Here is a 24,058-nt window from a genome sequence, read left to right on the forward strand (position 1 = left end):
CTGGAGACCATCCTGGATTCTCCCACAGCCAATCCTATGGATGAGGGCCCTGGCGGCTCCCTGGGGCTGAGGCAGCATCGAGCCAGGACAAGGCCAGTGGAAACTGGGCTCAGTGCCAACAGCGAGCCAAAGTCCGTGGGAACAGGGAGGTGAGGCCAGCGCTCAGCTCCTGGTTGGCAGCTAATCTTCCAACAAAAAATAACTGTTATAACGACAATGCCCTTCTACCTATCATGGACATGTTCCATCCACCCAAAGCATGTAAAATCTGCTCTGCTGGGGTCAGCTTAAGGGTTTGTCTCGCACACCATTCTGCCTCCCCTGCAGCAGCTGTGGGGCAGACAGAGGCTGCAGTCGGCCACTGCCTGCCCATGTCCCCACTGGGCTCATCTCAGAGTGGAGGAAGGGAAGAAAGACAAGGCTTGTGCCAGCTCCGAGCAGAATATGTCCCACCCCCATCCCTGTGCCCTTTCGCTCGATCAAAATGGGCCTCAGGTTTCTCTTTCTCTCTCTGAAATGAATACAAGACCCCTCCTCATGTGAGAAAGCTGAGCAGGGCCCAAGTTTTCCAAAGCTGGTCTCTGGAAGCCACTGCTGAGGGCAGACACATGCAAAGCAAAAATCAGAAATGAAAGCAAGCCAAAGGGTGCCTCGCTCACTGGCTGAGTAGCCACAGGTCTGGTGTGCAGGAGAGCATCTCCAGGGCAGAAGCCGCTCCCAGGTTTAGGGATTCAGCCACTGCCCCAATTGTCCCCCCCCCCAGTCCTACCCGTTCTCCTTCCCATTCTGGAGCAGCGAGTGACGGTCTCCGCCAGGCCTTTCCGTACACACGTAAGTATTCCTCCGGGTCATCATACTTGAGGGAATGTTATTCTGAAATAAGAGAGGAACAGCCCAAGCTGAAAAGGAGAGGTGAGAGCAACAACGACAAAAAAGGGAGGGCACGATTCAGAAACCAAACTTGCTTCACTGGACTGGCTTTTTGGCGGGCCAGCTCAGATACTCAAACTCAGGAAGCAGACAGCTAGAAATCCAGCTGTTTCAGAATGGGGATTCAGAATGGGTGCAAGTGGAGGATGGCATATTCAGGCAGCGATAAAAATGCTCCTATGAGAGCTTCCAATTTAAAAAGACATTTATAGCCCTTTCCAGGGCTGTGGAGTTGGAAGCAAGTTTGGGTGGAGTCGGAGTCGGAGAGTAGAAAAATAGAGGAGTCGGAGGTTTGGCGCACCGACTCCACAGCCCTGGTACATGTTATGTACACACGCATGCACACCGTGTTGCCAGTGCTCCATTTTTTGGAAACAAGACTTTGTTTTCCTCCAAGGACCTGATTGAACAACCAAACCTACTGGACTGGGCTGCTGCCAATAAGATTTTATATGGTGTCGCCAGTCCCAGAGTAGTTCAGGAGCTTTGCACGTAGTTCAAACCAAGCCACACCTCTCCTCTTGAGCCACTGCCTACTCATGGGAGGGTGCCAAGAGGGTGCGCATGGACGCACACACACAGGGGAGGAAGCAGATGGGACTTCAGCAACACAGGCGCCCAGCCCCCGCCCCATGGGTCCGGTTGTGAGGGTCATTGGGGCAGGGTGGGGGTCTGGAGTTCTGAATCTGCTTTTGCTCAGGCCTCCGGAGAACCTGGAACCGGACCCCCTTCTGCTCACCGTGTTGACGGCACTGTCCTTGCGCCGGTCAGGGATCTCGGATTTGTTGGGATTGTTAGCGCTGCTCACCATGGGGCTGGAGGGTGGGATGCCCCGCCCGCTGCTCACCACGCTGCAGCTGGCCTTGCGCGAGGGCATCCGCTCCTCCTTCAGCTCCCCATCCCCTGTGCTGGTGGGGCTCCGCTTGGGGTGCATGGGCACCGAGGAGGGACCACCTGGAAACAGAAGCAATGGCCTTCAGAGTGCGTGGCTGGCCCAAGGGTCACCCAGAGAGCTTCCTGGTTGAGCAGGGATTTGAACCCAAGCCTTTTACACTTCCAGGCCACGGATGTGCCACAAATGACTCACCAAGGTCTGTGCATTGGTGGGAGAGTCAAAGTGCCCGTGGGCTAGAAACTCCTATGGACTAGCTTGCAAAATTAGGCAAGAAGCCGTTCCAGCCCAGCATTGACCCGAGATCCATCTGGCTGATGGTACAAGGGAACGAACGCCAGGATTGAGTGGTGGTGGTTGCTGAGGGAGGGGGGGAGTCACTCACAGAAATCACTGTGCCGCCGTTGCCGGTGGTAAGTGGAGGAGCTCCGCTGGCTTTTGGAGTGCGAGGAGGACTTGGTGGTGCCATTGGAGACCTCACTGGGTGGGCGCACCCGGGCCAGCGAGAGGCTACTGCCTGCGCGCGACTCTCCCCCTTCCACCTGCTGGGAGACAGGGAGGCTGTTATGCACAGGGAGGGGGAGGCAAGGGGGAAGCCAGCACGGGAACACGTCTGTTGGCCTGCACTGGAACAAGCGTGCAACAGCAACAGAGCCAGAGGCAGTTGCCCCCCTCTTGGGAGCACCCAGAAATTTAGAGCAGGGCTTCTTGGGTGGTCTAAAGCATGGCTCCTCAGGAAGGAGGGAGGGAGAGGGGAAAGCTTGCTATGTGGGTTTTGTAGCTGCTGCCCCCAAGCCCCTGCTGCCCACAGCACCGCCTATCTAAACCACCCTGCACTAACCCTCGCTGCAGGCCCACCTCTAGATGGGGACAAAGTGCAGAGCTGGAGACTTTCCCATCATGCCAAGCTTCTTTTCCCTGCCCTGTTTTTTCCTCTGCTCTTTTGCTGAACAGCCAGCCTGTAGGAGAGCTTAGGTGAGCTCAAAAGCTTGCTTGCTACTCTGCGACGCCTTCCCTGGGATGTTGCTCCACTGTGGCTTTTGGGATTTCCGTCCAGTAAGCCACTGGCAGCTTTGTGTGATTCCACACCGCTTGGGGTCTCTGGACTGGAGAGTCCCCAGAGGCAACTCTTTGCCCACCCATTGGCAGGGCAGCCATGGGCCTCACCTCGTTCTTCCTGCCCAGCAGGAGGTAGGTGGCTGTGACTTCATTGTATTTTTGGTTGGTCAGGGCTTCCTTGATCTCTTCGCGGGTATAGCCCATACCCACCATCACTTCTGGAAAGGGAGAGGAAAGAGGCAACAGGTGAAAGTGAGCTACACTCAGGAGGCACTGAAAAGGCCCACGTCCCCCTCACCCGCCACGGCTGTACAACCTATAAGCCAGTGGTTCTTAATCTGGGGTGCACGCACCCCCTGGGGTGCAAGACACTTTTTCTAGGGGTGATTTTGGAAAACTGTCATTTATCTTCGCTAAGTTAGGCTAAAAAACAATTAAAATTAAATTAAATTAAATTAAATTAAAATTAAAAATGGACGGTATTTTTTCAGGGGGCACGAGAGCATATTTTGGAGATCCAAGGGGTGCTGGCAGTGGAAGAGGTTAAGAACCACTGCTATAAGCTGACCCAGAACCCTCCTGAGAGCTCAGTCAGGCTGAGAGCCCCATCAGCTCAGCTGCCCAAGCCCCCTGCTCTTCTCTGCCAGGGTTCAGCTCTCTCCACCCAAGTCTCTGGAGAGCTGCTGCCAGTCAGAGTGGACAATGCTGGGTCAGGTGGGCAGAGTCTGACTTGGCAGATGGCACTTTCAGCACATGATTCATGAATTTGGGGAGGGGGCCACAGCGCAGTGGCATAACCTATTGTTTACTTGCAGAGTCCCAGGATATCCTCCTGGCATCTCCAGGTAAAAAGGAGGTGGCAGAGTTGGGAAAAGGCCTCCGCATGAGGCCCAAGAGAGCTGCTGCCAGCCCAGGCACATGGAGGGCAGAACGGCCTCTGCCTGCTAAAAATACACGACACACACTCACCAATCCGCTTGGCATCCGCAAAGTCCTCTTCGGGCTCCTGGTACGGCTTCAGCTCGTCCCCCTCATAGCCAATATTGATCCACTTGTCCTTCATGATTTGCTGCAGAGAGGAGAGCATCCTTGAAGGGGGAAAGGGGAGATCAAGCCCCCTCCCAGTCCACGGCTCAGGGCCTGGCCTCCTGGTCTGGAAGAGCTTTCCTCTAACCCCTCTGTGCTCGGCAATGAGGGAAAGGCACTCTACACACGTTTTAGGGCATTCTGGAATATTTCATGTCAGTTCCAGGCCCTCTTTTTTCAAAAAAAGGAAACCACTACCCATTGTTAGGAGATCAGAGGCTTCAGGCCTGCCTTTGGCCAAAGAGGATCCCCCCCCAGGCATCCTCATCCCCTTGCTCTCAGCATCCCCCCCCCAAGCCTGTAAACAGCCTGGGGAGTGAGACACAGAGCAAGCAGTGTGGGGGTGCTGAGGCTGCACACTGCTTCCCTGACACATGGTATAATTATCCTTGAGTCGATTAGGCTAATTACAGCCATCCTTGGGGCGGGGGGGGGGAGGAAGGAGGCAAGGCGAGTGGGCAGGGCCAGATCCCACGGAGACATTAGCTGATTAAAGGCCTTGCGCTGCTTCCTGTAAAGAAAAAGGGTGGGTGATGGTGTGCCTGGGAAATGGAGGTGGGTGGGCGCTGGGGCTGGAATCTCTCTTTGGAGGCAGCGAATGCCAGCTGTGCTCCCTCCGCCTGCCCCCCCAACAGGGAAGGAATCAGTGACATCTTAAGCAATTCCAGGGGAAAGGGGAAGAACGATGCAGCTGGTCCAGGGTGGGGGAAGACGCGCTGCCCAGAAACCGCCGCTTTCCATGTGCAGCAGCAGCTGGGGACCCGCACCCTCCCGCACCCCCCTCCCCTCCACCCCCACGTGGCCCCTCAGCCAGGCCAGCGAGCCCCCCTCTCCTCTGCTTCTCTGTAGAGGCTCTTATCCCAGAGTGCCCCTACCTCCAGAGTGCAGCGCTTGGCGGGGTTCAGCACCAGGAAACGCCTCAGGATGTTCTCACAGTCCGTGGACATGTAGAAGGGGACACGGTACTTGCCACGCAGGACACGTTCCCGCAGCTCCTAAAGTGGGGAGGGGGGAGCTTTTGCAAAGGGGGCGGTGGAAGCGCCAAGGCTCCCCAAAGCAGCCGGCCTTGGCCAACTTCTCTCTCTCTGGTCAGCTCAGCCCCTCTGGCAGACCCTGGGAGGTAGGAGTGGGGAGAGGGCCTGCTGCGGTTGGCACGGGGCGCTTAAAGTGCAAAGGGCCCTGCCAGTCTCCACGGGCATCACTACCACCACGATGGTTTCTGGTCCCATAGCGACAGCCTGGGTGTGTGTGTCTCTCCACCCTTTACAAGGTAATGTGGACAGAAGAACTGGCATATTTGGGGAGGGGGGAGATCTGCTGGAATCAGTGGCTCTCACATTCTGCCACAGCAAGTCAAGTTTATCATTATCTCCGTTCCTGTCTTTTTATTTCATGTCTTTTTTAGTAACGTGGGAAACGTTCCATTGCATAAATGAAAAAGCAGTGGAGAAGTGTGGTCTGGGTATTTTAGAGCATTTCCAGGGGTGGGGAGGAACCTTCATCAACCCCCCAGCCCCACCTTCACCAGAAGGTCCCAGGGTGGGTCACAACAATATAAAATGCAGTATTAAAAATAGTTTCAACACACACATGACATTCACAAATAGAGAGGGTCTGTCCACACAAGCATCAAAGGCTGGGGTGAAGAAGTGTGTCTTCAGCATATGACAAAAGCTGTGTAAGGAAGGTGCCAGGTGCAACTCTGTGTAACTCCAACAAAATCGTTTGCCGAGAGAGAATTTCAAGTGAGACCAACAGACACACTTCGTGCATTCTATTCCTGCTTCTGGTTGGGAGACTCTGCACTCTGCGGGCCTGAGCACACACACGCCCATTCCTCTCCACAGCCTCTCCCCCCAACCACTGCCTCACCTTGAGGTTCTGCCCATCGAAAGGCAACGAGCCGCTGACGAGGGTGTAAAGGATCACCCCCAGACTCCAGATGTCCACCTCGGGCCCGTCATATTTCTTGCCCTGGAAGAGCTCTGGGGCAGCATAAGGAGGGCTCCCACAGAACGTGTCCAACTTGGAGCCAAGCGTGAACTCGTTGCTGAACCCAAAGTCAGCGATTTTAATATTGGCATCAGCATCCAACAAAAGGTTTTCGGCCTGTTTGGTGGAAAAGGGGAGGAGAGGAAATGAGGGGCTGCAATCTCTGCAATGGTGGGAGAGGCAGACAGGGGCTTGTCTCAGTCACACCACCAAGGGCTTGGAAGGTGAAGGAGGAAGGTCCACCGGGAATGGGATTGGGTCTTACAGTAGGGACCCGCTTTACGGCGTTCCGCTAATACAGCGGTTGTGAATTGTAGAGAGGCCCCGCTTTACAGCGCTTGTTCCACTTTTACGGCTTTTTTCCCCCGCCCGGCGCCATTTTGGTCCATGCAAGTCAATGGGATCCGCTTTACAGCGGTTTTCGCTTTACAGCGGGGGTCCGGAACGTAACCCGCTGTATGAGCCGGGCCCTACTGTATTAATAACCTATAATAAAAGGAGTGCCCTGTAGTCTCCAGGGATGCAGGGATATTCACAGCTTCTACGAACCTGCATCAAATTTTAGGCTCCTGGATAAAAGTTCTCAAGGAACAAGAACAGGGCAGAGTGGAAAAGCTGCTGAAAGTCCCCAGCTGCCTCTAGTTTTCTCCAGCCCCAGTCTTCTGCTGACAATAATTGCTCCCATGTTACAGATGGGAAAAGTGAGACTCAGAGGAGAGCAATGTGGCCTAAGGCTACACCATGCAGTCCAAGCCAGAGGTGGGGCTTGAAGCCAGTTCCGCTGGGCAACGCAGTCCTCACAGCGACTGAAGGCAACTGTAGTTGCTGTGGGGAGAGGGGGGGGACGGAGGGATGCAGTGCAGGGACTCCTCACCTTCAGGTCCCTGTGTACAATGTTCTTCTGGTGACAGTAGTGCACAGCTGAGACAATCTAGGGGTGAGAAGAAGAGGGGGAGTCACTGTGTGTGAGAAAAATCCCTGTGAGGCTCTCCCCTCCCTGCTGAGGAGCCCTCCCTTCCCCTGCCCAGAGTCATGAGGGTCCCCTTTGAGGGTAAACAGGCCCAGAATGACAGGATCGATCCTTATGTCCCCGAGGCTAAAGAAAAAACCAATGCTCATCCATATGAAACCACAGTGGGCCTCCGGAGCAGGGAGCGACAGATGCCCCCTTGCCTGCAAAAGACCAGCCAACCCCCATTCCCCACTGCAAGGCCAGCATGCAACCTGGACTCTCTAAGGACAACCCCCTTAGAGGGAGGCTTGGAACCGGCCTTCTGCCTCCCGGCCAACAAGGCCAGGCCAGTTCCCCCCGTCATCTGCCCCCCTGCTGGAATCCAAAGAGCAAATAGCCCCATACTGGGGTCTCTTTTCCCAACCTGTCTGAACTTGGCCCGGGCTTCTTTCTCCTTCATGCGCCCGTGGGATACAAGGTAGTCAAAGACTTCTCCTACAGGGGGGGGGAGGGAGAAAGGACAAATAACTTAGGCCAGGAGAACTGCCTAGAGATGGCCCTCCCAAGGCGCAAGGGGAAGAAGCTGTCTCGAGTGACAGAAGTTGGGTTCCATTCCAGGCAGCACGGCGGGAGACAGACCCGCCAAGGAACATCGAACCACTAGTAAGTTCTCCCATGCAAGCCCCATTGTAAGGGGTGGTGGTTTGGTGCAGCTTCTGATCAGTTCAATGAGGCTTGTGCAGAAGAAGAGCTACATGTCTGATTGTGTCCTGTGTTAATTGGGGGTGTGGATGTGTGCCGTTTGGACCTTCCACCTCAGATGCCAAAAAATCTTCAACTGACCTTGCCACCATTAAAACATTGGCCTGGTTCACATATAAAGCACTAACCCGTGGTTTGTTTAGCCTAGCTATGGTTTATTTAAATGCCCCAGCCCAGAGATTAATCATGGTCTGTTTTCTGCCAACAAACCACAATGTGAAGCTATGGTTTTTTGCTGGCTAATGAATCAAGGTTGGTTTTAATTATGGTTTGGTGTTATGTCTGAACCTCACAACCTTGCTTAACCAGGTTTTACTTGGCCACCCAACCCCAGATGCTCATGAAGTCATGAAGCCATGAGGCACAAGCAGCTGGAAAGCAAGCCAAGCTCTGGAGAAACAGAGCCATGACTTGTTTGCTCATCTATGAGATGACTCATCGTTTGTCAAACAAACCATGGCTTAGTGTTACGTGCAGAACTCTGCTATTGTACTCGCCTAATAGGTAGCCTCCTCCATGGAGGACAGGGTTTTCCTTCTAGGAGTTGGGGAAACCACTGTTAGGACAACCCCTTAGAAGCTCCTCCCCCCCCAATGCCTGGCTATAATCCCTTTCCCAGAGACCCTAGCAAGATCTTCAGGACTTACCACCCCAGTGTGAAAATGAAAGGGGGGGTGTCAAAGTCCTTCTATGTACATTGAAGTACACATTTTTTCCAAGTGTAGCCAAACATGCAATGCTGTCAGAATATGAGATGCAGTGAAGTGGGGAGACCAAACGGAAGGAAGAGGGGGGCAAAGGTGTGGACTCTGCTTCTGTCTCGCTTGCCTGCACTTTGCTTTGCCATCCTGATCTCTCAGGGGAGGGGGGAGGGACTCTGTAAGGCTACTAAGCAGCCCACAGGTGGCAGGAAAACTCCTGAGCTCATCTGCCAGGGAGGATGTCAATTGGATGCAGATGTGGCTCAAGGAAATGTACATCTCTATGCTTGTTTATGCTGCTTCCCATTCAAACAGCATTTCAACGTTGTAGAAACCAGTTCAGGGGCTGTGCTGTCCTGGAGCAACAAGCTCTCTGTGGGAGGAAGAGGGAAAGGAGGGAGTCCATCTCAAAACTAGGCGCAGCTCCTATGAAAGGTGGAAACGGGGGATATTTTAAGCACATTGGGGGGATAATTTTAGCAGCCCTAGGAAAGCACAGCAGCAGCAGAGAGGAGCAGGGTGTACAGTTGCCAGGTTGGTGGTGGGAAACATTTGCACTGCCACCATTTACACTCCACACCTCTGCTTTGGATGGATGGAGGCACCCCCCAGAGTGTGCTGCCACAGTGGAACCTACTCCTGAGGAGCAGCCCTGGATTACTTCATACCCTGCCTCTGAAAATCCTAAATGCAACTGCTGCTTATTAACAAATGTGAATCTGAAGCACATAGAAACGTTTGTAGGACGGAGTGTCCTCAAGTGGACGCAACAGCTGCAGAGACCAAAGGGTGCTCCATATATACTTACCCGCACTGGCATACTCCATCACTAGGTAGAGGGTCTTCTCCGTCTCTATCACCTCAAAGAGTTTCACTGCAAGAGAGGGAGGGGGGTAGGGTCCATCTATGATTTCATCCTCTGGACTTCATGGATGCGTTCACATGGAGATTCCTCAGGCGACCAGCTCAAGAGGAAAGTCACTGCTTCTTGCTGGAAATATTTCCCACTGTTGGGAACTTTGTGGATTTTATTGGATGCTTTTCTACTGCTTTTTAAAATTGTAAACAGTTTTTTTTTTGGGGGGGGGGTGTATCACCAATCCCTGTATTCAGATATAAACAGTATCACCTGGAGCTAGTGTCTCCAAAAGAGTGCCTGTGGGCACCATGGCAACTTCAGCCTCTGCCCTCTGCCCACCTCGTCCAACTTTCATGTATTTTCTTTTTCTAAAATGGACGCTTTGGTATTGTTTCATTGGCTGGGTGGGTGGGGAGGTGCCTGGGGGGGGTTGTGTGTGTTTTATTTATTTGAGGGTATGTGTAGATGTTTTGCCTTTGGGGTGGGGGTATTTCTGAGCATCACTGTTTTTCCTTCTGCAAGATGTTTATTTTTTGGTGCCCATGTCAGTTTCTTAGATTTCCAAAGATGCTCCCAGCTGTAAATGAGTTGGGGGGCCTCTGATGTAGCATGTCTGAGACTGGAAACTACTGAAAAGAAAAATCTGCTGCATCACTGATTTATGTATTACATCCTGCCCTTCTCAGAGTTTCATTTTTATTCCCAGAAGAACCCCATGTGGTAGATTAGGCTGAGAGATTAACTTCCATGGCTGAGAAGGGAGCAGAACTCTGGGCTCCCAATATCCCACCAGGAGAATGGCAAATCTGTGTCCCTCCAGATGTGGTTGGACTCCATTTCCTGTAAGCTCCAGCCAGCATGGCCAAGAATCAGGAATGCTGGGAGTTGTAGTCCAGCTCCATTGGAGGGACACAGGTTCTCCACCGCTGCATGTCACCATACTAGCTCTCTAGGAGCTCATTTCAGCCACCGTGACAAGGCTAGATTCACTGCTTGCTTTCAAAAACAAATGAATGCCAAGATTCTCAGAGGCTGAATTCTAATGCCAAGAGTACCACATTTACACGGTGCAACTGTGAAAATGGAGTGGGTGCACACTACTGCTTTGGGAGCAAGACTACCTGGATTTCTCAAACACTCACCCCCCACCCCCAGTCAGTTCTGCCTTGACGCAGCTGGCTTGCTCTAGCTTAAAGCAAGCCACATCTGCTACAGAACAACCCCAGATTTGAAGGGAGGCAGATTCCTCTCCAGGCTCTTGGCCCTCTTACCAATGTTGGGGTGATTCAGACCCTTCATAATCCTCACTTCTCGGAAGAGCTGCAAAAAAGGAAGTCGAAGAGAGGGAAGATGGGTTAGCCCAGTCATCTTCCTAATCCTTTCTCCAAGGGCTGCATCTTCACACACACACGTCTGTATTGGACTTGCTCCCATTGCAGGAACGTATGTGGAGAACCATTCCTTCAGAATGGAACCAACTGCATGGATGGTCAGAGAGAGGAACCCTTTATGCTGGCTCCTTCTCTGCTGCAGAATCCACTGGGAGCCCCACGCGCATTATTTCCTTCACAGGGATCCCTTCCACAGAAGGGTCCCCTGAAGGACCAACATTTAGGCTGGGAGGAGGGGCAAAGTTTGAAAGGAGAGAGGTGCCAAACCTAGAGACCTTTGACACAGAAACCTTTCCCCTGCAATCCTAGCATATCTTGCCAACTTGGCAGAGACAAAAAAAGTATTCTTCACATGCTCAGATGTCCTCTCTCCTTTAGTGTCACTTCACACATTTGAGCCAAGTTCCAGTTCCAAATTAAGCTGGAGCCTGGTTTAAACCAGTGCTCAAATTACAGTTGGGAATGAGGGGCAGCAGAAGAGGCCAGGTTCCCTTAACTAGTGCAGCAGACCTCTGACACACTGTCTTCAGAAGGCCATGATTTGGCTAAAACTGGGTGGAGTTAGGGGGCAGGGCTGGTGGATGCCCAGTGCTAGACCAAGGGACTCCCTACCTTTCCCTCCATCATTTGAGCATTGCTCTAAAGGGTAGGGAATTGGATCCTTTTCTCCTCAACTTGCCATAGGCCAAATTTGACAGCTGGGTGGGGCCACCCACCTGTCAATCATCTGATATTGCAATGATGTCACACGATCCATTTTCCTGTACCCATATGTCTTGAAATCAAACCATCCTAACATGCCAACAATCAGCTGAACAGTGGTGCTTGCAAAGCACAGAGCTTTGCAGGTGGCAACAATCAGTTGATTGTTGTTGCTTGTAAAGCCCTGAGCTATGTATTTACCTGCCCCACATTTGACATCTTATATGGCATCAGGTGTAGGGCAGGTGGGTGTGGCTTAGCCAAAAGTGGGGGCTTGGTGGGCCTAGTTGGGACCTTGGGCAAGAGGTTCCTCACAACTGCTCTAAACCATGCGGTATTTTTCCTGTGCCTGCAGCTTAGAGCTTGGCTCACTTGTTAGAGTCATCACTTGGAGCTTTTTGCCCTTATGCCCTGTGTCATGCAGCTTTTGAACCCGCTTCCCAGTTCTTTACTTGCAGATCACAGATGTGCACCTGGAGGGCTGACCTAGATTATCAGCCTGGATGACCTGTCATTAATGAATTAATTATCATCAATTATAGATCTGTGTAACTGCTTTAAGAAGGACCACCCAGAACTGTTTTCATACAAGTCAAAGGCAATAATCAATCATAAAACTACAACATACATTTTTAAAAAACAGCAGCAAAATGCTTTAGAACATGCCAATCCTACGATTCTATCAATTAATGTCAGGAATTCTATATTGTCTCTTTATGGAAGACATAAATGAGAGCTAACTGGACGATGAAGGTGGGGAGTACCCATTTCACGGGTTAGTGTTGGAAGGAAGGCAGGGGGTTCCCCCTTAAAAGACGCATGAGCTTCAAGACAGACAAATTGGGGGGAGGAGGAATCAAAGATACTTGCAGGGAGATATGGGGCCTTCCCCAGCCAGAGAGTGCTGGGAGCACCAGTCTGGCCTACAACCGGGAAGACTGGGTAGGTCAGCCAATTGAACATGGAGCCCCCTCCCCCTCCCAGGGGAAATGACTAATTTGAGGGGGGAGGGACAGCCTTCAAAACCCATCCTCTCCTCCCCACCTTCCCTGAAGCTCATTTGGCCTGGAAAATCCAGCCGCCAATTAGCAGCTCCACCCCCCACAACCTCCCCCTCAGTGAGATGCTGGCAGGAGATGGCGTTACCACAGCGACCAACTTGGACTCCAGGCGCTAATTAGGAGAGAGACCAGGGTGGGTGGGGGAGAATGGAGGGGGGGAGCAACTGGTGTCTTTGGTGATTAGAGCTGGCTGGAGAGGTGGGGTGGGTCAATGGCTTGAGGGGACAGGGACCCACAAGCCTCTCTCAATTGCGAACCAGAGGCTGATTGACAAATGCCAGGGCAGAAGAGGAGACCCCCCCATCCTCCTCCACACTGTGTGGTGCGAGGAGAGGAGAATGGAATGGTCCTGGAGCACTGGAAGTGGTGCCGGAAGTCAAGGGGGCATGAGATGGAGAGGCCCCAATATATGAAGCGGAGGAGTGCAGGCAGCGGCCTTAGGCAGAGTCGGGCCCTTGGGTGCATCTGGCTCAGGTCTGTCTGCCCTGACTGGCCGGGGCTTTCTGGGGGTTCAGGCAGAAAAGGGCCCTTCCCAGCCCTATGCGGAGCCACGGGGGGCTGAACCAGGAACCTCGTGCATGCAAAGCAGGTGATCTGCCACTGAGCCACATCTTGGAAAAGCCACCCACCCACACCAGGGGCTCCACGGCAGTCAGCTCCTATAGCACCTTTTGCAGATCCTTCATGCTACCTGAAGAAGGCTTCTGACAAAATGTATGTTTACTGACATACATACCTTCTGGAGGCTTGTTGGATTCAGCTGCGTCTTGTCAATTATTTTTATAGCCACCTTGAAGAAATGCAAAGCAGAAAATCAGTCTGGTTGGAAAAGGAAGGCCATGAAATGTCTGTTTCCAGCCGCTCACCCCCCCAATAATTCACCAAAGCCTTCTTTCTCCACACCACCCGCAACTCCCATTTGCTCCTTGTCTTCCGCCTTTCCTTTTCCAGCCACCCACCTCCAGCTAGACTGTCCCTGGCATCAGAACTAGCCTGTCACTAGGAGTGGAGTCCCGATTCTTTAAGACAGGAGTGGGGAGCCTTTGGCCTGCCAGAAGCTGCTGAACTACAATTCCCATCCTCCCTGGCATTAGCCATGCTTGCTAGGGCTGATGGGAGCTGTAGTCCAGCAATTTCTGGAGAGCCAAAGATTCCTGCACCTGCTTTAAGGGCGCTCTTCTCCAGCTCTCCAAATATTTGCACTGTGGCGCTCCCCCCACCCAAGGGCATACATGCACTGGAGCAACCTGAGGGTCACATCAATGTCACACATGCTCAAGTCAAGTGTGGACCCAACTGAGATTGGCCCCAGACCCTCCCCAGAAATGGTTGCAAAAAATGTTGCCAAGGGGGGCCTCAGGACAATCTCAGATTTGTGTTTGGGCTCCTCAGATCATGTCGCTGGAACTGAAGGTGACCCTGGGGTGCCTTTCTGTCTTTTGATTTATCCAAGGGAAAAAATAAAATAAAGGTACCCTCTCCCCCTCCCACCATTCACACATGTACTAAAAAATGTTAATGTTTATACTAAAAATTTTGACACCAAAAAAATGTAAAGTTTCCCAGTGGATTGCACCCATCTCTGCTGCCCTTCATGGCATTCAAAATTGGGTGAAGCAAGAATCATGGCAACTGATGGACTTTCAGCATAAAACCTGGAACCAGTTCCCAAGAGAAATTAAACAAGCACTTAGCATCTTGATATTTAGGAGGCTATTCAATACATATTTGCTCAAGAAGGTTTTCCCTGAAGTGTAACTATTAACTGTACAATTGTAGAAATGGTTTTATTGCTTGTAGTTTATTGGGTTTGCAATCTTTGTATTTTATCTTATCTTGTTGCTGTGTGCTGTGAAGTGGTTTATAAATCTGCAAATAAACAAACCAGAGTCCTGTGTTTTGGGACCCTCAGAGAGGGACATTTTAACTCCCCCCAAGGAGGATTTCCTCCTGCAATGGGAGTTTGCCGCTTCTGCTCCACCCAGTATAACAATGTCAAAAGAGCCTTTGCTGGACGAGACCACGGTGGGTCCATCTAGCCCAGGATCTGCCCGCTCACAGTAACCAACCAGATGCTATAATAGGACGCCCACAAGCAGGGCAGAGACAATGGGACTAGTCACCCCCACCCAGCAACTGGTACACTGCCTTCAAGCATGGAGGTTCCATAGAGCCATTGATAGATCCATCTTCCCCCAGGAATTTATCTTCCTCCTTTCACATAAGTTAATTCTGCACTGTATAAAGGAGGAATTTTTTTGCCCGTCTCAAATCTACTGTTCAAAAATATTATTAAAACTGAGGGATCAGTCAGACTTTTGGGAGAGGAGGGAAAAGTTCACTTTCTCCCCACCCTGCACAGTTTTATAAACAAAAGCTGGACCGAATATTGCCTCCCCATTTTGTGGGGTTATTCATCCTCTACAAAAGTGTGTGCGTGAGTATTCACATGGGAGAGGGGCAAAAGGAAAATTCTAAGATAATTTTTTTAAAAAATAAATAAAAGAAGAAAGAAAACCCCTTAGCCACTGTGCATTTTAAGGTGAGGCCACCCCCACCTCAGAATAAGTACAATTTGTCCACACCTTGAAGATTATCCAAACCAGTGTTGTGGTTAATTAACTTTTATCCAAATAAAAACCCTGCAAATGCTGTAGCCTCTCTTGCTAGGGAAGGCGCCCAACCACCTGGCTCCGAGAAATCCTTTTGGAGACGGGGCGACCAGAGCGGCACGCCGTAACCCAAGTATACCAGGCACCAGCCAATTCCCCCTTACCTCTCTGCCCGTCAGGATGTGCCGGGCCAGCTTGACCTTGGCAAAGTTGCCCTTGCCGATGGTCTTCAGGAGGCGGTAGTTGCCGATGTGGGGCTGCTCGTCGGCACAGGAGGCAATGGAGTTGCGGCAGCGGGCACCCAGTGAGCGGCTGGACCATGATGAGCCCTTTTCTGATCGGCTGCTGGCCAGGGTGGAGGGCTGCGGGGAGAGTGGTGGTGTCACCAGAATGGGGGCCGGGTCAAGGGTGACCACAGGGCAGCGCTGATGCTATGGGGGGGAGGAAGATACTGTTGTTATGTACGAAGGAGGAAAGGAAGAAGAGGTGGCAGCATTGCCAAAGCAGATTCAGACTAACAGCTCCCCCTGCTCGTGGCTGTCCACACATCTCTGCATACACAGTTTAGGAAGAAAGGCATGGGGGGCATTATCTCCATCAACCGACTACTCCCTCTTTTTGCCAAATCCCCCCCCCAGTAGTCTTCCAAGAGCCGGTGTTCTTAGAGGGTTGGACTAGGACCTGGGAGACCCAGGTTCAAATCCCCACCCAACCACAAAGCTCAGTGGGTGACCTTGGGCCAATCAGTCTTTCTCTCTTGCTCTCAGCCTGGCCTACCTAACAGAGTTGTTGTGAGGATAAAATGGAGATGGAAACCATGTTTCTCGTTTGTTCACCGCCCTGAGAGCTATTTTGCTAAGGGCGGTATATAAATTGAAATAATAAATCAAATAAAAATAAATAAAATACTCTGCCTTTAGCTGCTTTAAGGAAAGACAGGGTAAAGATGTAACAAGTCAATAAGGCCGGCAGGTAGAGGGCCTGCAGCAATTCAAGCACTGCGAATGCTACCATCGGACCTAATTTTACATTCTTTCCCACCCCCAAGACCTAACAAACATCTTTTAAGACCACCACCCACCCCATACTCCTTCCACCCAACTCCAGAGAGCGCTCACTTCCCAGGAACCCTTATGGCTATCTCTGACTGGTATGTCATGTAGGAAGTTTATAAGTTGCAACAAGGACACCACAGAACTCTTTCAAAGGCAGAGGTAAATGAGACAGTAGCGGTAAAGGAGGTGGGCTATTTATTGGATTGAACAGGAGCCCCCCAACGATCACAGCATGAAAATCCAACTCTTTCCATGGGGGGCAGGGGGACAGGACATATCACATTGGCCTTGCAACTGACCCAAATATACCACAGACCCAAGATATGGTCCAAAGCTGGGGTGACTAACCTGGGGCCCTTCAGATGTTGCTGGACTCCAGTTCCCATAAGAACATAAGAACATAAGAAGAGCCTGCTGGATCAGGCCAGTGGCCCATCTAGTCCAGCATCCTGTTCTCACAGTGGCCTACCAGGTGCCTGGGGGAAGCCCGCAAGCAGGACCCGAGTGCAAGAACACTCTCCCCTCCTGAGGCTTCCAGCAACTGGTTTTCAGAAGCATGCTGCCTCTGACTAGGGTGGCAGAGCACAGCCATCACAGCTAGTAGCCATTGATAGCCCTGTCCTCCATGAATTTGTCTAATCTTCTTTTAAAGCCATCCAAGCTGGTGGCCATTACTGCATCTTGTGGGAGCAAATTCCATAGTTTAACTATGCGCTGAGTAAAGAAGTACTTCCTTTTGTCTGTCCTGAATCTTCCAACATTCAGCTTCTTTGAATGTCCACGAGTTCTAGTATTATGAGAGAGGGAGAAGAACTTTTCTCTATCCACTTTCTCAATGCCATGCATAATTTTATACACTTCTATCACGTCTCCTCTGACCCGCCTTTTCTCTAAACTAAAAAGCCCCAAATGCTGCAACCTTTCCTCGTAAGGGAGTCGCTCCATCCCCTTGATCATGCTGGTTGCCCTCTTCTGAACCTTTTCCAACTCTATAATATCCTTTTTGAGATGAGGCGACCAGAACTGTACACAGTATTCCAAATGCGGCCGCACCATAGATTTATACAACTGCATTATGATATCGGCTGTTTTATTTTCAATACCTTTCCTAATTATTGCTAGCATGGAATTTGCCTTTTTCACAGCTGCCGCACACTGGGTCGACATTTTCATCGTGCTGTCCACTACAACCCCGAGGTCTCTCTCCTGGTCGGTCACCGCCGGTTCAGACCCCATGAGCGTATATGTGAAATTAAGATTTTTTGCTCCAATATGCATAATTTTACACTTGTTTATATTGAATTGCATTTGCCATTTTTCTGCCCATTCACTCAGTTTGGAGAGGTCTTTTTGGAGCTCTTCGCAATCCCTTTTTGTTTTAACAACCCTGAACAATTTAGTGTTGTCAGCAAACTTGGCCACTTCACTGCTCACTCCTAATTCTAGGTCATTAATGAACAAGTTGAAAAGTACAGGTCCCAATACCGATCCTTGAGGGACTCCACTTTCTACAGCCCTCCATTGGGAGAACTGTCCGTTTATTCCTACTCTCTGCTTTCTGCTTCTTAACCAATTCCTTATCCACAAGAGGACCTCTCCTCTTATTCCATGACTGCTAAGCTTCCTCAGAAGTCTTTGGTGAGGTACCTTGTCAAACGCTTTTTGAAAGTCTAAGTACACTATGTCCACTGGATCACCTCTATCTATATGCTTGTTGACACTCTCAAAGAATTCTAATAGGTTACTGAGACAGGACTTTCCCTTGCAGAAGCCATGCTGGCTCTGCTTCAGCAAGGCTTGTTCTTCTATGTGCTTAGTTAATCTAGCTTTAATAATACTTTCAACCAGTTTTCCAGGGACAGAAGTTAAGCTAACTGGCCTGTAATTTCCGGGATCCCCTCTGGATCCCTTTTTGAAGATTGGCGTTACATTGGCCACTTTCCAGTCCTCAGGCACGGAGGAGGACCCAAGGGACAAGTTACATATTTTAGTTAGCAGATCAGCAATTTCACCTTTGAGTTCTTTGAGAACTCTCGGGTGGATGCCATCCGGGCCCGGTGATTTGTCAGTTTTTATATTGTCCATTAAGCTTAGAACTTCCTCTCTCGTTACCACTATTTGTCTCAGTTCCTCAGAATCCCTTCCTGCAAATGTTAGTTCAGGTTCAGGGATCTGCCCTATATCTTCCACTGTGAAGACAGATGCAAAGAATTCATTTAGCTTCTCTGCAATCTCCTTATCGTTCTTTAGTACACCTTTGACTCCCTTATCATCCAAGGGTCCAATCGTCTCCCTAGATGGTCTCCTGCTTTGAATGTATTTATAGAATTTTTTGTTGTTGGTTTTTATGTTCTTAGCAATGTGCTCCTCAAATTCTTTTTTAGCATCCCTTATTGTCTTCTTGCATTTCTTTTGCCAGAGTTTGTGTTCTTTTTTATTTTCTTCATTTGGACAAGACTTCCATTTTTTGAAGGAAGACTTTTTGCCTCTAAGAGCTTCCTTGACTTTGCTCGTTAACCATGCTGGCATCTTCTTGGCCCTGGCGGTACTTTTTCTGATCTGCGGTATGCACTCCAGTTGAGCTTCTAATATAGTGTTTTTAAACAACTTCCAAGCATTTTCGAGTGATGTGACCCTCTGGACTTTGTTTTTCAGCTTTCTTTTTACCAATCCCCTCATTTTTGTGAAGTTTCCTCTTTTGAAGTCAAATGTGACCGTGTTGGATTTTCTTGGCAATTGGCCAGTTACATGTATGTTTAATTTAATAGCACTGTGGTCACTGCTCCCAATCGGTTCAACAACACTTACATCTCTCACCAGGTCCCGGTCCCCACTGAGGATTAAGTCCAGGGTTGCCGTCCCTCTGGTCGGTTCCATGACCAACTGGTCTAGGGAATAGTCATTTAGAATATCTAGAAACTTTGCTTCTTTGTCATGACTGGAACACATATGCAGCCAGTCTATGTCCGGGTAGTTGAAGTCACCCATTACTACCACATTTCCTAGTTTGGATGCTTCCTCAATTTCATATCTCATCTCAAGGTCTCCCTGAGCATTTTGATCAGGGGGACGATAGATCGTTCCCAGTATTAAGTCCCTCCTGGGGCATGGTATCACCACCCACAACGATTCTGTGGAGGAGTCTGCCTCTTTTGGGGTTTCGAGCTTGCTGGATTCAATGCCTTCTTTCACGTATAGAGCGACTCCGCCACCAATACGTCCTTCCCTGTCCTTCCGATATAGTTTATATCCAGGGATAATCCCATCATCTTTGACCACTGGTCATGCTGGCTAGAACTGATGTGAGCTGGAATCCAACATCTGAAGGACCACTGGTTCCCCACCTTTGGTTGAGAGGTACATGAGGCCACCACCTTGCTGAAGCTAAGCAGATCTGGGTCTGGTCAATGTATGGATAGGTGACTGCCTCAAAACCGCATGAGGTACACTGCCTTGGGTTCCATGATGGAAGAAAGGTGGGAGAGAAAGGTAACCCCCCCCAACAACTGTTAATGGACCGCAAGGCAACATTAAAATGTGTTGTTTTGGGCCCTTGAGATTTGAAGGCCATCTCGAGATTGAGCACCACCGGCATGGCTGCTATCACATCCCAGCAGGGCTCACAAAAGCATCCCGGTCTGGTAGGCCCACATCCCAGAATACTCCCCAGAGAGGCCGGTCGCCTTAACAAGGTTAGACAGCAAAAGATCTGTAGTCCAAGGAGATTATGGAGATGAAGAGGAACAGCAGTGCCTGAGGCCTGTTCTAACCGCCTGGCACAGGGTGGGACAAACCTGCCTGTTGCCCCCTTCTTCTAAGGGGCAGGGTGGGCCAAGAGATGTCCTTTGCTGGAGACTTCCCCCTAGGCAAAGTGGAATAGTGGCACATCACGTTTTAGGAATTAAGACCCAGATTTGAAACTGTAAATCAAACACACACATAAGACTGGACCCCCACTTCGAAATTAGCTTCAACAAAATGTCATCAAAAATTAAAATGTAGCAGACACCCACAGCCATGAAGTAGCTTAACTGTGGCTGAGAAATCTAACTCAAATTCAGAGGCCTGATAATTTCTCTCAAGAGATACTTTGGTTAAACCTCCAATGGGAAAAAAGAACACAAGAATGGCCTTGAGGGAGAAGATCAAAGTCTACCTTAGTCTGGCACACTCTGTGCCACACCAGCCGGTTCCCCCCCCCCACCAAAACCAGCTACCAAGGCCCAACAGAGAGCCACCCTCCTCTAAGTTGCTACCAGCACCTACGAGCCACAACAGAGGACTGTTTGCTCATCTTGCACAACATTGCCTGCTCTGACTGGCAGCAACTCTCAAAGTCTTTTCCTATCATGTGCTACCCTATCCTTCTACCTGGAGAAGCCAGGTATCCCACCTGGGACCTTCTGCCTACAAAACAGTTTCTCCCATTCAGAATATGAAGGCCCCATTTAAGCTGTCGTGATAACAGTCACTGATTGGGCAAATTTCATACAGGAGAGGATAATCATTGTTATCAGTATTTTCAGTCAGCATATTTCAGTATGTGCCCTGCTAAAGTGAGCACATTGTTAGTATTACAGCAATGTTTACATGTGTGGTGCTTTAGAAAGCACAAGGATAGGTCCCTGCCGCAAAGAGCTTAGCTAAGCTGTGGCGCTCCAGATGTTGCAGGACTCCAACTCCCATCAGCCAAACTCTGCACAGTGAACGGTCAGGGATGATGGGAGTTGTAGTCCAACATCTGGAGGGCATCACATTGACTACCTTGCAGCAGAGAATGGGGACTAGGCTTTCTTTTTGGGAAAAAAACAAAAGCCATGACAACCTCAAAGTCCCAGACTGCTAAGCTACTTGAATGATTTTGGGGGGGGTGTGTCGCTCTTCTGTAGCAAGCTCCTTATTTGGGGTTGCAGGGATGAGAGAGGGACCCCTGCTCCCAGTGCCACCCACCGGATTTGCCAGTTGACTGCTTTGTTTCTTTTGACCTGATCGTAGATGGAAAAAAACCCTCCAAGAACCAGCTACGAATCTAGGCCTATGGAGGCAAGTCTGACTTTTCCTAAAATTGGTTTGCAAAAAGAGTGGGTTGGTATGAAAACCAACCTGAAATGCAGCCACTCCTGGGGTGGAGCCCCAACAACAAAACCTCGTCTGTTCACAGGAAAGAGAAAAGGCGAGTCCTTTTGTCCCATCAGAGGGAAGCTTGTTGGGAGGCTGAAAGGTGCTTATTAGAGCTGAACCGCTGCCAGGATCCAGAATGTGTCAGTCACTATCCTGACAGAGCAGAGCGCTGGGGCCTCGTTTTCAGATTTCGACCAAGAAATGCAAGGGAGGAAGCTGCCGGATACCAAGTCAGACCACTGGTCCATCTAGCCCAGTATTGCCTACACTGACTGGCAGCCGCTTTCCAGGGTCTCAGGCAAAAGTGGGTATTTCTAGCCCTATCCGGAGATCCTGCAGTTTGTACCTGGGACCTTCCGCATGCAAAGCATGGCACCCCCCCAAACATCCCAAAAGGAAGATTTAAGCCCCAAAAGCCTTGAAGTGTCCCCACCACACACCTGCCTCTTGACCCCCATCAACACAAGAGCACCCTTCCCCAACCTGCTGTCCTTCAGCTGTTGATGAACTATATTTATTTATTTATTTCCATTTCTATACCGCCCTTAGCCTATGGCTCTCTGGGCAGTTCACAGCAAGGAATAAAATACAATACAGTAAAAATAAAAATCAGATAAAATCACTAAAAACATACAGTTTGAGCATTTAACCACTTGGAATAAAATTAACTTAACAATAAACATAAGCATTAAAATGCCTGGGAGAATAAAAAGGTTTTAACCTCGCGCTGAAAAGATAGAAGAGAAGGCGCCAGGCACACCTCATTGGTTCCATAATTTGGGGGCCACCACTGAAAAGGCCCTAGATCTAGTAACAGCCCTCCGAGCTTCCCTATGGGACGGGACTCGGAGGAGGGCCTTAGATGTTGAACGTAGTGAGCGGGTAGGTTCATAGCGGGAGAGGGCATGCTGATTAGGGCTGATGGAAGTTATAGTTCAAAACATCTGGTGAGGAAGGCTGGACTAGAGCTAAGGCGCAGATTCACATCTCTGTTCACCTCCATCTTATTCCTAAATGCATTTGAAAAAAGCAAAAAGGCTTCAGTGGCTGCATTTCAAAGTCAAACAGTTAATCCAAGTGCTCATTATTCTCTCTATAATATCCAAGACAGTCATCTCCTGCTTGGTTTGCTGGTGAAGGGACGTCTGCTAAATCTGAGCAGGTAAATACCTCGGGTCTTGTAAGCTCTACATCAAGCCATCGAAGACTAGGCTAGGTGACCATTTCCCTTGCCACATGACCAGACACTGAATTGCCAGGGTTGTTTGTTTGTGTGTTTTTCTTAAGTGGACTCTTCTCTGTGGATTTAAAAGCAATCTTAGATATAGACATTTCAGCAGGTGAAGCTTTTCCAGGCACAGAGAAAAAGTGGCAGGAAAAGCTTCAACTAAAGTTTCTGCATCTTAAGCAGGTGATAAAGAGATAGGAGCGAGACCAGCAAAAATATTAGCAACCCTACATGTATTTGGGGGGGGTATGATGGGGGGGGAGAAAAACCCTGGTAGGTGCCCCCTTCCTTTAGCTGCTCCTTCTTGGTGAGTTGGAGGACGTCCAGAGGAGGGCATCCAGATTGGTGAGGAGTCTGGAAACCAACTCCTATGAGGAATGGTTGATAGAGATGGGTATGTTTACTCTAGAGCAAAGGTTCCCTAACGGTGGCCTGCGAGTTTCAATCCGGTGGTCCACAGTGTGTCTGCAAAGAACACTTACCATTTGAATTCTATGGAATTCAAACTGTAATACAGTCAAGTACAATATAAGAAATAAAAAGAACCAACAGAAATGCAATTAAAAATCATACAGCACCTAGCACACCATGTGACAATTGCTACAAGAGGCAGAAAAATCATTAAATGGTCCACCAAGACCCACAGGAATTTTCAAGTGGCCCATGGGGGAAAAATGTTTGGGAACCTCTGACCTACATAAGAGAAGATTGAGGGGAGAATTTTTATTCATTTAAAACATTTCTATCCCACCTCTCCTCCAAAGAGCTCCAGAGGGCTAACAAAGATGAAACCATAAATTAACAGTTAAAAACATCCCATGTCATTTAGCACTGTAACAACAGCAGGGAATAAGAGCAGTAAAATACAGTTCCCACTTCATGTGGGAGGTATACTGCTTCTGTATACAGAAGTTCTATTCTTAGCTATAAATGACTAATAAGCATCGACAGACATTGTCCTCTATGACTTTGTCTTTTTTTTTAAGAGCCACCTAAAGCAAGCAGCAGTCGCCACCACCACGTCATGTGGGGAATAAAAAAATTATTTTGTAGCATGCAAATTTCTGTTTGTCAGTCTTCAACCTGCGGCCATGACACGACAGCAGTTTCCAAATGGGTCTGAAGGCTCTTCTTATGTTCTTATGATTAGAAATATTGGGGGGAAATAGCAGCGAAACAGATTTTGGCTAAACATGTTAAGGGCTGCCCGACAGCAGAGGCTGCCTTAGGAGGTGGAGCTCTCCTTTGCTGCAGGCATTTAAGCACAGCCTGTACGGCCACCTGTCAGGGAGGCTGTAGTTGCAAGATCCTGTACTGCAGACCCTGTATTGATCAGGGGGCTGGCCAAGATGACCCTTCCATGTTCCTTTCAATTCTGTGATGCACTCTGGGCAGACATCTCCCTTGCCATGTGACCACATCTTTAAGTCGACACTTAAAAAAAAATCTGGGTCCTGCTCATGTGGCTTTAACAACAACCCTGCATGCATTAGGAAATCCCCCTGCTAGGTGCCCCACTCACTTTGCTAACAAACATTTCCATGCTCTTGTCTGTACAACAGGTGTGCTGTGAGGTCCTGGCTCTCAGGTTCCACCCCAGCAAAGTCTCCCAGCTGCTGCTGCTACTTTTCCCACTTACGTATTTTCTCCTTCCA

The 24,058-nt window shown here is 49.8% G+C and overlaps 1 protein-coding gene across 6 annotated transcripts in view; it reads right to left on the bottom strand.

Annotated features, from left to right (window-relative positions):
* MARK4 (microtubule affinity regulating kinase 4) overlaps nucleotides 1-24,058 on the bottom strand; it is a 50,764-nt gene that overhangs the window by 9,120 nt on the left and 17,586 nt on the right. For 3 of the 6 annotated variants that reach the window (XM_061597671.1, XM_061597674.1, XM_061597676.1), the window contains exons 2-14: nucleotides 15,164-15,430; nucleotides 13,124-13,177; nucleotides 10,505-10,553; nucleotides 9,183-9,248; nucleotides 7,336-7,406; nucleotides 6,834-6,890; nucleotides 5,840-6,076; nucleotides 4,843-4,962; nucleotides 3,851-3,950; nucleotides 2,990-3,099; nucleotides 2,208-2,367; nucleotides 1,670-1,884; nucleotides 770-873 (exon numbers count right to left, since the gene is read on the bottom strand). In XM_061597671.1, coding sequence (XP_061453655.1) covers nucleotides 770-873; nucleotides 1,670-1,884; nucleotides 2,208-2,367; nucleotides 2,990-3,099; nucleotides 3,851-3,950; nucleotides 4,843-4,962; nucleotides 5,840-6,076; nucleotides 6,834-6,890; nucleotides 7,336-7,406; nucleotides 9,183-9,248; nucleotides 10,505-10,553; nucleotides 13,124-13,177; nucleotides 15,164-15,430 — 1,610 coding nt within the window. The remainder of the gene's footprint in view (nucleotides 1-769; nucleotides 874-1,669; nucleotides 1,885-2,207; nucleotides 2,368-2,989; nucleotides 3,100-3,850; nucleotides 3,951-4,842; nucleotides 4,963-5,839; nucleotides 6,077-6,833; nucleotides 6,891-7,335; nucleotides 7,407-9,182; nucleotides 9,249-10,504; nucleotides 10,554-13,123; nucleotides 13,178-15,163; nucleotides 15,431-24,058) is intronic. The other 3 variants (XM_061597672.1, XM_061597675.1, XM_061597673.1) reach the window with 2 other exon arrangements.

Source organism: Rhineura floridana, chromosome 15 (assembly GCF_030035675.1).
Source record: "Rhineura floridana isolate rRhiFlo1 chromosome 15, rRhiFlo1.hap2, whole genome shotgun sequence".
Classification (NCBI taxonomy): Eukaryota; Metazoa; Chordata; class Lepidosauria; order Squamata; family Rhineuridae; genus Rhineura; species Rhineura floridana.